A 12,884-nucleotide genomic window follows, 5' to 3' on the forward strand; every position below is an offset into this window, starting at 1 on the left:
TCGTTGTGGTTCGCCTTGGAAGTTGGTGATATCACTCCAGAGATACATTAGCTTTCCTATGAATGCTTTTAGCCTTTTGTACAGCCAAACACTTTTGTGTTCTTTCCCTTGTACCTGATCTTTTTGGTGGGTTTTCCTCGCTTTGAGGTTTCCCACTGGTAAATTAATCAAATTGATTTACAAAAAAAGTGTGTGCACGTGCGTGTGTGTGTGTGTGTGTGTGTGTGAAATGTCACTTTCAAAAGGCTGATTAACAAGCTCTCAGCTACTTTCCATGCCTAACTGTGGCAACCTTGACTATGTTCTAGAGCTATCTTATCCTGCCCCAAAAGACTGATGACTTGATTTCTGCTTCATAATGAAATTATTACTGTTGCCTTCGTAGAGGATTCTTCTGCACTTTTGGTAATTCATTCATGAGGTAATGGTATTCACACTCTATGCAGGGGTTGAAGTCTTCATCATGTCTATTTTGGAAAACATGTTTAAAGTGGTCTAATTACAGGTGGAATAAATTGGTGCAAAAACCCTTCCAGGATGGAGATGAGAGAGGGCTGAGGATTCTCCAAGCCATTTTGAAACCTTTGATGCTGCGAAGAACCAAAGAGAGTACTGATCAAGAAGGAAGGTGAGCACAAGACCCTTCAGCTAAAAATTATCCCTCACTAGTGTGTTACTTAACTGCCGTAATGCCACTGTTGACTTTTGAAAGGCCAATTTTGGAGCTACCCCCGAGTGAGGCTTCCGTTGTCAATTGTGAATTCTCAGAGGCAGAGCGTGACTTCTATGATGCGTTATACAAGAAATCAAAGGTAGCTTTCAGTGGGGCAATCATAACACTTTCAAATGATGTTATTAGTAATTTATGTATGGTACAGGTGAAATTTGACAAATTTGTAGAGCAAGGCAGAGTGCTGCATAATTATGCTTCTATTCTTGAGCTATTGCTGAGGTTACGCCAGTGCTGTGATCATCCATTTCTTGTGCTAAGGTAATGCCTGAGTCACTTGTTACTGCCTTCACTCTATTGAAGTGCATATCATGGATTCACTACTTTTTTTTTTGGTTCTGTATGTGCATGCCAGTCGTGGGGATACTGAGGAGTATGCTGATATGGAGAAGTTGGCTAAGCGGCTAATTGGTGGCCATAAAGCAACAGAATCAAAGTCAACAGGAGCGCCTACTAAAGCATTCATACGGGAAGTGATTGAGGACATTCAAAAAAATGATAAGGCTGAATGTCCTATCTGTCTTGAAGCAGTTGAAGATGCTGTGCTTACCCCTTGTGCACACTGCATGTGTCGTGAATGCCTTTATGCAAGTTGGAATGGTGGCTCAAGTGGTGCTTGCCCCATCTGCCGGTGAGTCACTTCTGTGTGAAAAACGATTCTTTTAATGCCTTTAAAGGCCAAAATGACACAGGAGATGCATTGTAGCGTTCAAGGTGTTTATATCTTCTGTGGTGTAGTGGGAAGAAAATTTTACTTTTTGTTTGTTGTAAAATGAGTCTTCTGCTGTTGCTGATACCTAGCTTTGATCTATAGTATGTGGGAGGTCTGTGCTTGATCCTGAGAGATGCCATTCTCCCTCCTAGGGATATTTGTGGATGTAGGGTGTAGTGCATTGGGGTTGGCGAGCATCTCTCAAAGCTGTTGTGAGTGATCATGGTACAGCCATGTCCATTTCTTGGTGATTCCTCTTGTAGTCATCTGCGGGTGGTTCATCTCCATAGTAATGGTTGGCATCAGCTTCAGTTTTGATTTTGGCAAGACAATGTCTTTTATCAAAACCCACCTATAAGGACACAGACCCTAAGGTAAGACAATGATATAGCCAGTTACAAATAGATAAGTAACCCAAAATACACGTTCCAACAAAGGATTCAAGCTTTGATGTTTGGATTCCAATCTTTAGATCACCTAGGCTTGGCTTTTATAGGCTCATCGAGAGAGGAAAGTTAAAACTCATCATCTGAGAACTTGTCCCTTGTACCGATTGTTTCCTTAGGAGGCATTCTTTAGATAAAATAATGGTTGGAAAGGCGATGCCAAGGGAGCATTTGAAGGAGATGCTCTGCGCTTGTAAATCAATGTCTGCCTAGGCACACCTTTGTCTATGTTAGTGCAGTTAGTATGGTACAACATGGACTAATCCAAAGCTAGTACCTCACGGTGTCCTGCCACCTAGTTTCTTGGCATGAAGCCATCTTGGTTTGTACCCTTGTAAAAGAATATAAAGAGGTGCCCGCTGGAAGGCTCACTGAGTTTGGCCTCATCTCTCTCCCACTTGTGTACACCAGTTTGGTCTTATCTCTCTCCCACTTGTGTACACCACAATATGAAAGAGTGCTTTTTGTGCCTAAGCTCTCTTTGTGTAAGGTTCACACCATGCACTTTCGATCCTTCCGTTAGTTAATGATAACTGCCCGAAGGCTACAAACCACCTCTATGAGAGAGAGCTACAACAGAAACATAGGGAGTTTCTCCCAATGAGAAAAAATATGTACAATGAGCTCTAAATCACGAGTTGCGAGCAGGAAAAAGCCACACTGGTGGCCGGTAGTGCCATCCAATTTCACCAGCCAGTGGCAATTCCATTCTTGTTTATTTTCTCTTTCTTTGGGGAATTTCGTTTGTTTTACCTTTTGGAAACACCCCTTTGGAAATCTAACTGCCCTGCATTGCATAGCCAGTGTGGAACTGTTCAGAGAGAGTCTAGGCCTGAGGGCTAAAGAGCACTAAGGTTGGACAAGGACTATGGTTAGCCAAAGTGGGGTCATTGGCCAGCCAAAGCGGAATCCTTTGCTACATAGGCTACATTTCAGTTCTGGGTGTGGCTGCAATGTACAAAGAAGGTCAGATGACCTAGAAGAATGTAATGGCAGAAACTCCTAAATTTTAGGGACTGCTATTTTTGGACTGCAAAATGTCTTCGTGTCATCACGTGCAGTTTGACATGGGGATCATTTTGTTACTCTGTGGCCAAGTCAACAGAGGTTGTAGGTGAGATATTTTTAGACCCGAGGGTCTAAAGCGGGAAAATGCACAAATGAGTGACACTTGGCACTCTGAGGCTAGTTTACTACTTAAAGAGAAGGCAAAAACGTGATTTTCAGCTATGAGCTCGTTTTTGAGTGCTCTCACAGGTGGGAGAGCTTCAATGGAGTGCTGGCTTACCCTCTATGTACAGTGAGGTGCAGGATGTCATGACTTGCATACCTCTCACTGCTCTCTCTCTCCCCTATTCTTTATGGTTATGCCCCTCTAGTGGGCTCATCAGATTGACCATGTACAGTTGTGTGGGTTCATGCGCGATTGCCGAGGCAAGAGCCTCTTGCATAGGTATTGGATTAGCTAGCGACTAATCTCCCGCAGGTACAGGTGATTCGGAGAGGTTTCATGTGCAAAATCTCGTCCGATTCAAAGGGCAAGTAGCCCTACAGGTGCCGAAGCTCGAGGACTTGCTACGGATGCGACTGGCACGCGAAACAGAGCCCGAAATAGTGAATTACAGCCTGCTGTGTATTTTTGCAGGTTTAGGGTTTTGGCCCTAAACGGACCCTAATACCCCCAAGAGGTTCGGGGACGCAAGGGGACCGCTGTACAGGTGATCTGGCGCAATTTCGGGGCAGAAAACAGAGAATTCAGCGTGCTGCAGATTCTCGCCAGGATTTGCAAAGTGTCCGTATGCGTCGGGAAAGTCATCCAATGCGTGGGAATACTGACTGTGAAGGGTCCTAGGACAGTTATGCTGTCGAAATCGGGCCAGAACAGTTGAAATTCAACCAAGGTTGTGCAGGGCAGCTTGTAGGGAACCACAGCTTTTATTCCCTCTGTTCAAGAATAAAGAAATACCGAAAGGGGCGCCTAATTTAGGGGCCAGTCTGGTGTCGGTCTTCTCATACAGTGCAATCTAGCATCTGTATCCCATTCCCCTTTGTTGTGTCATTATAGCACAGGTAGAATAGACGACTAATAATGGGTGAAAGCTAAATCAAGGTTTGAAGTAAAGTCTACCGCCCGGTTACATGGTTCCATCGACGGGATTAAATCACTTTTTCCTCAAAAAGTGAGCCTTGGTTAGTTTGGGTTAAAGACACAGAGAGAGTTTGGGATGACCTTGAAAACACAGAGAATTTGAAAGTAGATTGAGTGGATTTACAGGTGAGAAAGGCTACGACAGTCTTTCTTTGGATACGGGTGAGAAAGGCTACGAGTCTTTCTTTGGATTTACAGGTGAGAAAGGCTACGAGAGTCTTTCTTTGAAGTTTGGATACAGGTGAGAAAGGCTACGAGTCTTTCTTTGGATACAGGATGGATGGCAACAAGGAAGAGGGTTCCTCTTCAGAGGATAGATAGCCTACTCCAACTATAGATGAAATTGGCGAGAGTTCAGGCCAAGCAGAGAAAGCTTTGCAGGTTGTTACTACTGTGACCATGTTCAAGCAATTGATGGAGAATCCAAGATTTATGGAGTTCAAACAATCTTCATTAATAGCACATCAAGTTCAAGGCAGTTTTGGCATGCCAGGAACAGTGTTTAGGGGTATGCAAGGCATGGTGCCCAACCCCATGTATGCAAACATTGGTTTGCACTCAGGATTTCAGGGCACACAAGGTCAGTTTGGGGTGTCACAAGGCAACTTGGGTATGGCTGGTTTTTCAATCCCATCAGTGAATATGACACCTGGACATCAACATGTTACTAGCCAGGGAGTACAGATGGCTCCCACAAGTGTACCCATTATGCAAACTGTCTCTTTTGACAATTTGAAGTCAATGGATAAGCTAAAGCCATACAAAGAAGATGATCAGTGAGTCCATTGACACATTCAATGGCTTTGATGAGAGGACAAAGGTTTTCTCTTTCCTCGAACAGTTTGACAAAGCATTTGTTGGAAGGAGCATTTAAAGTCAGAAAAGCTGCCACTTTTCTGAAAAAAAAATGCAAGTCAATGGTGGAATACACTGTTGTTACAAGGACAGACTCCTTCCACTTGGAATGATTTCATACAGGTACCATTAGCTAAAGGCTAATTCAAAACAGGTACAGGATGATTTAACAAGATTTCTTGCGAGAAATCTCGTGTAAATCAAAGGGCAAGTAGTCCTACTGATGCAGAAGATCAAAGGCTACGAATTGGTGCGATTGGCACGCAAAAAGAGCCCGAAAGAAGAAAATACAGCTTGCTGTATTTTTCTGCAGAATTAGGGTTTTGACCCTATTTGATGCCTTTTTGTCCCAAGAGCTTCGGGGAAGTTAGAGGACAGTAATACAAGTGATCTGGAGCATTTTAGGAGCTAAAAACAGAGAATTCAGCGTGCTGAATTTCCAGGACAGGTTTGCGAAAGTGCTCTATTATGCGTGGATAATCATTTGGATATGTGGATTTTTGGTTACGAAGGTTTCTACTACAGTTATGCTGCCAAAATTGGGTGAAAAAGAGAATTCTCAGCCCAATAAAAGTGACAATATAAGGGTAGATCACAAGTTAATCTCCAAAGATCAAGATGAAGAGCAGAAAAAGATTGTTTTCGATGCTCAGTATACAAATCTGTGATATTGCATAAAGGCTGAAATTGCCTGAGAGTTGAAAGATTCACAATGTGTTTCATGTGAGTCTTCTCAGACCCTATGTGGGTGATGTGCCAGAAGATATGCCAGCTGAAGATCAGTCGGAAGTCGAGGAACTTGACGAGATCTTGGTCCCGGAACAGATTTTGGCACATAAAGAAAGAAAAGAAGAGGCAAGGTTGCAAGGTGCTGTTTCGTAAAGTTCAAAAGCTATTCACCTCTGGATGTCAAGTGGATGGAAAAAAGTGAACTTGCAGAGTCACTAAAAGTATGGGAACTTAAAACCTTGGTTTGCAACCTACCTTGACCACTTCAGATTCAGAGCTACATGGATTGTCAATGTGACAATGGCTTCTGAAAGAAATGATGTACATGTTACTTACAGTGAGCTCAAATGAAGTGCATGTTACATGAATGTTAAAGCTGTACAGATTGTCAGTTTGGCAATTGCTCTTATGGAATGTTCAAAAGTTTGTTTAGTGCTATAGAAGTGAGTATTTCTTGTCAGTTTGTCAAGTGTACAACAATTATTTCTATTGAAGAGTACATATGTAACTGCATTCTTAAACTGTCGGTTTGGGTATGCTCGAAAGGTTACTGGATCCAACGTGTACTAAACGACAGTGGCAAAATGTGACGCTTTCATTTTGTCATTGGAAAGTTATGGACTCAAAGCAATGGCAGAGTGTGACGCTTCCACTATGTCATTGGGACAGGGTTCACACGCAGGCAATACATGTGCCAACGAGGTGTTGACTGTGAGCATGTATGTGTCGTACATGTGTCGACACGGTGTCCGGACACCCGAGTGCTGACTGTAAGCATGTACACCATAGGTGCAAACGAGGACGTTTGAGATTTCAACAGGGGGGTATGTCACCAGCCAGTGGCAATTCCATTCTTGTTTATTTTCTCTTTCTTTGGGGAATTTCGTTTGTTTTACCTTTTGGAAACACCCCTTTGGAAATCTAACTGCCCTTCATTGCATAGCTAGTGTGGAACTGTTCAGAGAGAGTCCAGGCTTGAGGGCTAAAGAGCACTAAGGTTGGACAAGGACTATGGTTAGCCAAAGTGGGGTCATTGGCCAGCCAAAGCGGAATCCTTTGCTACATAGGCTACATTTCAGTTCTGGGTGTGGCTGCAGTGTACAAAGAGGGTCAGATGACCTAGAAGAATGTACTGGCAGAAACTCCTAAATTTTAGGGATTGCTATTTTTGGACGGCAAAATGTCTTCGCGTCATCACGTGCAGTTTGACATGGGGATCATTTTGTTACTCTGTGGCCAAGTCAACAGAGATTGCAGGTGAGATATTTTTAGACCCGAGGGTCTAAAGCGGGAAAATGCACAAATGAGTGACACTTGGCACTCTGAGGCCAGTTTACTACTTAAAGAGAAGGCAAAAACGTGATTTTCAGCTGTGAGCTCGTTTTTGAGTGCTCTCACAGGTGGGAGAGCTTCAATGGAGTGCTGGCTTACCCTCTTATGTACAGTGAGGTGCAGGATGTCATGACCTGTATACCTCTCACTGCTCTCTCTCCCCCTTATTCTTTATGGTTATGCCCCTCTAGTGAGCTCATCAGATTGACCAGGTACAGTTGTGTGGGTTCATGCGCGATTGCTGAGGCAAGAGCCTCTTGCACAGGTACTGGATTAGCTAGCGGCTAATCCCCCGCAGGTACAGGTGATTCGGAGAGGTTTCACGTGTGAAATCTCGTCGGATTCAAAGGGCAATTAGCCCTACAGGTGCGGAAGCTCGAGGACTTGCTACGGATGCGACCGGCACGCGAAACAGAGCCCGAAATAGGGAATTACAGCCTGCTGTGTATTTTTGCAGGTTTAGGGTTTTGGCCCTAAACGGACCCTAATACCCCCAGGAGGTTCGAGGACGCAAGGGGTCCGCTGTACAGGTGATCTGGCACATTTTCGGGGCAGAAAACAGAGAATTCAGCATGCTGCAGACTCTCGCCAGGATTTGCAAAGTGTCCATATGCGTCGGGAAAGTCATCCAATGCGTGGGAATACTGACTGTGAAGGGTCCTAGTACAGTTATGTTGCCCGAAATCGGGCCAGAACAGTTGAAATTCAGCCAAGGTTGTGCAAGGCAGCTTGTAGGGAACCACAGCTTTTATTCCCTCTGTTCAAGAATAAAGAAATACCGAAAGGGGCGCCTAATTTAGGGGCCAGTCTGGTGTCGGTCTTCTCATATAGTGCAATCTAGCATCTGTATCCCATTCCCCTTTGTTGTGTCATTATAGCACAGGTAGGATAGACGACTAATAATGGGTGAAAGCTAAATCAAGGTTTGAAGTAAAGTCTACCGCCCTTTTTGAAGTTAACAAGCCGGTTACATCCAAGCACACCATGAACCATGGTGAAGAAAGGCCCTGTCCACCATAGTCGCAACAAAGCCTCTCGACGCTCCCGCATGCGGCTGGAGTTGCCCTGAAGCCCTTAAACTGACCCCTGCATGTGTGTATCAACTCCTGCCAATTGTCCTGAACAGTCTCTACTGGTGGAACAGACCGAGCCTCAAAGATGTTGAAGCAGCGTGCCCGCCAAATGAACCAGAGTGTTATGCCACAAATGAGCTCCCAACATCACTCTCTGTCATTGCACCACTCTTGACGGATGATCTCTGTTGCAAGCTGTAGTGTAAGTTGACCCTCTTGGATCACTGTCATCCTGTTGGTGGAAGCCAGCTCAAAGTAGAGTGCTGGGCCTATGAGAGTGGACCAAGATGCAAAACCCCAAATGTACTGCCGGGTTGTAGAGAGGGCTGGCATGAGCCGGAGAATCCGAAGCCAAACCAACTGTGTTATGGGGTAGTTGTTTCGGGGACGAGCACCACGTGCCAACGGAAAAGAACAGACTGAACAACTTTAAGCAGTTCAAATAACAACTGAACCGAAAGAAATAGAGAGTGCTCGACACACAATACAGGGAGTGGTGGAGTTTCACCCCAAGAGAGCATTGGCCCAAACCTTGGCGCCCTTTTGGTATTTCTTTATATTGCTTGAACTCAGTACAACGCCGGTACTCCACGCTCTGCACCTTCACCTGGAAGCATGCTAGAGAATGAGCCCATGGCACATATTTAAAGCCTTTGGTCTATGAAGAACAGTTACATGAAAAGCTTCAAACTCAAAAGCATCCTGCCCAAAAGCAAACAGCATGTTTTGCGAAAATCCGTAGAGCTGCCATCAGTGCGTTTTACGGGAATCCGTAGAGTTGCCACGTCAGCTTTGTCAACGCAAAATCCGGGACTTCTGTACAGTCCTGCCACCTCATCAGTTGGCTGCACGTCTTGTGTGTGTGTGTATGTGTGTTGGTCTTGCATTATTTATCTCTATTGACTTGGGCCCCAACAGACGGGGTTTGCAAGTTGGCTCCGTTTTTTAGTGGCTTGACACGTCAGCAGTTTGTGACAACAATGCCACAAACAATGTCGCTGACTCTCCACTGGATGGCTACAGGCCGCACATGCTGCCGAGAAGCCATTGTGTACCAGCCAACACCCAACTGCTGTAGCCTTGTGCGCTACCAGCAGCCATTGGAAAATAGTAACTCTCCTCGGCTGCCTGTTGTCCCACAACCGCTCCCAAAAAACTGACAAGAACTCAGCTATGAGACCCTCCTCCTGCTAGGGAAGTGCTACAGTCTCCTTTGTCTTGTTAGTATGTGTTGCCCCAAATGAGCTATATACTGGAAAAAGGGATTGCTTGGTGGTCGGCTGAAGAGAAAGGATCCCGGGAGAACCACTCTCCTAGGTCCCACTGCAACTCGTGCCAGAGAGCAGCTCTCCCAAGCCCAAAGTCGCTATGTGTCCAGACTCAAGATCTGCTGGGTTAGGATTGATGACACAAGTCCTCCCACAAATGCCCACAACTCTAATCCTTTGAAAGCAACACTTTGCAATCTGTGGTGCCTCTACTGAGACTCTCTGAAGCCGGCCCTCCCCCTGAATCTCAAAAAAACACGGGGAGCACTGTCTCCGAGCAAGCCCTAACGGCAATAAGGACCTCCAAGCGCGTGAAGGCCTCCATCCACATGGGAGCTACGGCCTATAAAGGGGTGTGCCACTCAGTTGGGATGCCTCCTTATATACCTGCATGAGACTCGGTCGAGCAAGCTCCCCTACAGCCCCACGACATGGGAAAAAAGTTACTTATTTAATAAATTAGTGAAAAAATGTGTACTTGGCTAAAAAGGTTCTATGCACTGGAAAATGCTCATGATGGGTACTGACTGTACTGCTATGTGCAATCAGAGGGTATGCAGCTACTCTAAGTGCTTGGACATGCACGGCCTGCGTACAGGCTCACAAAGGTACCATAACACTTCTTAGGCTACCTAAACCCTAGAAATAGGAACAACTTGTCCACATGCACATAGGGTTAGATGTGCAAGTGACATCCCCCCCGTTCAAGGTGAGGTATTGGTGCCGAGCTGCATGGCTTTTTTGTAGTTTGCCAACAACTTTGGGTAACCCGTGAAAAATGCTTCCTCAACCCACATTGCCTCATGGGTTCCTCGATCTTTGAACTTCAAAAGGTATTGTCGTACTTGCTTCTTTGATCCATGACGAAACCGGTGCAACAAAATCTGCTCCGGTTCCATGACTTTTGCTTCATCAATGATTTCGGGTTCTTCTTTAGAAATGTCCTTTCGTGGGTCTTCCTGAAACAACTTCAACCAAGAAACATGGAAAACTTTGTGCATTGACCATGAGTTAGGCAACTGCAATTTTGTAGAAACCTCGTTTATCTTTTTAATAACTGGAAAGGACCATACATATGAAAAGACAACTTTGGACACTTCTTTCCTACTTGCTTGAGACATTGTTTCATGATCCTAAGATAGACCCAATCCCCTTCCTTGATAGTAACATCTTGACGATGCTTGTTAGCTTGACGTGAATAAGACTCCCGAGCCTTGCTTAGCGGAAGCTTCACACTCTTAGTGTTCTTATCCAAAGAGTGGCTCTCAGCATTGGCATCAGACAACTGACTGACTCGTCGAGTCAACAAAGACTGAAATAGACGGCCAAATGCTGCCTCATACGGAGTTCTACCAATGGCACTGGAATATGAGTAATTCAAAATTGCTTGAACTAACGTGAGATACTGCTCCCAATGAGACTGCTGGGCATGCACATAAGACTTCAAAACATCAAAAGCCAACTGATTGTAGATCTCAGTTTTACCATCGGACTATGGGTGAAATGCGGATGAAAAATTCAACTTGGTCCCAAAATTTTCAAGTCACTGTGGCCTTACAAGAAATCGACATGCAAAACTTACTGAAATGATCAAGGATGGTTAGACACTGAGTGTTTTATGAATGCAAACTAGGTGGAAGATTAGTCATAAAATCCATGGAAATGTCCTGAAAAATAGGCAGCGGTAGCAAGAGGCCTTGTTGCTTACCTCGAGGAGCTTTTACTTTTTCATAAATGGAACAGTGTGACACATACTTGAACACATCTTTCACATTTTAGGCAAAAAAAAAGAATCTTTCTACCTTTTCTAAAGTGGTATTCATGCCTCTGTGCCCACCCTTGAGTGCATCATGTGCATCATGCAATATGGCTTGCCTAAGAGGAGGCAACACACAAAGACGGTGATGAAAATACAAAAGACCCTCACAAATGAGATAGTTGCTAGGCCCTTGGGAAGCAAGAGCCTGCCTGCAATCATTGCTTATCAAACTCGGAATCTGCATACTTGTTCTTCATGCTGTCAAAAGAGACTCCTTGAATAGAGACTGCTGAACTTGTCTCTAGAGCCAAAATCTGTCCTTTGCGACTCAATGCATTTGCAACAGGGTTAGCTTTACCTGGAACATACTCAATCAAACCTCCAAATTGCTCAAAAAACTGAGACCACCGTGCTTCGTAGCCACTCCAATGTGCACTAAGCATAGAATGAAGCCATTTGAGAGCGTGATGATTAGTACGCATAGTAAACTTTACCATACAAAAAATGCTTTCAATGCTTGAGAGAATGAATGAGAGAGAGAAGTTCCTTATCATATACATAATAATTCTTTTCAACAGTGTTCAACTTTCTATTGAGAAATGCAACTTGACGGCCATGCTGTCGTAGCATAGCGCCTATGGCAACATTGCTCTCATCCGTCCATACCTCAAAGGGGTCATCCCAAGAGTAAGGAGGAGACATGGAGCCTTAGTCACCACAACCTTGAGAGCTTCAAAAGCCTCAATGGTTGCCTCGAGCAAAACAACACGCTGTCAGCGAGTTTTCACCCCTTTCAAAACATCAGTCATGGGTGCGGCAACGCGTGCAAAATTCTTTATATGCGAACTATATGCCTGATATGCAGTTTTGGGCAAATCCCAATTACGAACCTGTTCTACCTTTGCGGGGTTCAACCTGACACCGTGTGCAAAAATGATATAGCCCAAGTAAGTAACTTCAGTGAGAAAAAATTCTGACTTCTTAGATGCAATGTACAACTGACACTTGTCTAAACGGGCTAAAACCCTTTCTACATCTCATTCATGCTGTTCCCATGAGGTAGAAAAAAAGAGAATGTCATCTAGGAAAATAAAAACACACATGCCAATTATGTCTCTAAAATGAGTCGGTTGAACATGCCCATGGCACGTGTCAATCCAAAAGGAATCACTACATACTCCCATTGCCTCCGTTCTGTGCGGAAAGCCGTCTTGTAGATGCTGCCCTTTAATACCCTAACTTGATGGTACCCACTTTTGAGATCGATTTTGCTGAACACCTTCGCCCCATTGAGCCTATCGAGGATATACTCTATGTGAGGCATCGGAAACTTGTTCTTCACGGTCATCTTGTTGAGTGCCCTGTAATTTACACACAAACAAGACGACCCATCTTTCTTGGGAACAAACAAAATAGGAGCAACAAAAGGACTTACACTAGGGTGTATGAAACTCGTGGCCCCTAACACGGTGAGTTGCCGCTCTAATTCTGCTTCTTGAGACTTGTTCAAACGGTAGGGAGCCTTACTGATGGGCTGTGCCCCCTCCATGAGTTCAATGCAATGATCCTTTGGATGCTTGAGAGGAGACTGGGTGGAAGATGATCCTATAAGAAAAGATGCTCATACTTCTGAAACAAACCTAAGTATCGTTCTAGGGTCTGGAGGACATGCGTCACTTGAGTGGCATAGATGAATACCGCTTGAGCTCCTCGTCGTAACTCACGCTTAGCCTGCACATGAGAGATGAGAGGTAAAGAATGGAGGCCCTGCTCACCGTGGATGACCACGGGAGAGGAACCTTCGGGAGAGAGAGTGAGCGTGTTTGCTTTC

At 44.7% G+C, this 12,884-nt stretch overlaps 1 protein-coding gene across 3 annotated transcripts in view; it reads left to right on the forward strand.

Annotated features, from left to right (window-relative positions):
• LOC147425726 (DNA repair protein RAD5A-like) overlaps positions 1 to 12,884 on the forward strand; it is a 101,300-nt gene that overhangs the window by 54,403 nt on the left and 34,013 nt on the right. For all 3 annotated transcript variants that reach the window (XM_086499703.1, XM_086499702.1, XM_086499701.1), the window contains exons 13-16: positions 506 to 628; positions 713 to 812; positions 879 to 991; positions 1,086 to 1,361. In XM_086499703.1, coding sequence (XP_086355829.1) covers positions 506 to 628; positions 713 to 812; positions 879 to 991; positions 1,086 to 1,361 — 612 coding nt within the window. The remainder of the gene's footprint in view (positions 1 to 505; positions 629 to 712; positions 813 to 878; positions 992 to 1,085; positions 1,362 to 12,884) is intronic.

The sequence above is a fragment of the Adiantum capillus-veneris genome, chromosome 25 (genome assembly GCF_014529385.1).
Source record: "Adiantum capillus-veneris isolate H3 chromosome 25, ASM1452938v2, whole genome shotgun sequence".
NCBI classification, from domain to species: Eukaryota; Viridiplantae; Streptophyta; class Polypodiopsida; order Polypodiales; family Pteridaceae; genus Adiantum; species Adiantum capillus-veneris.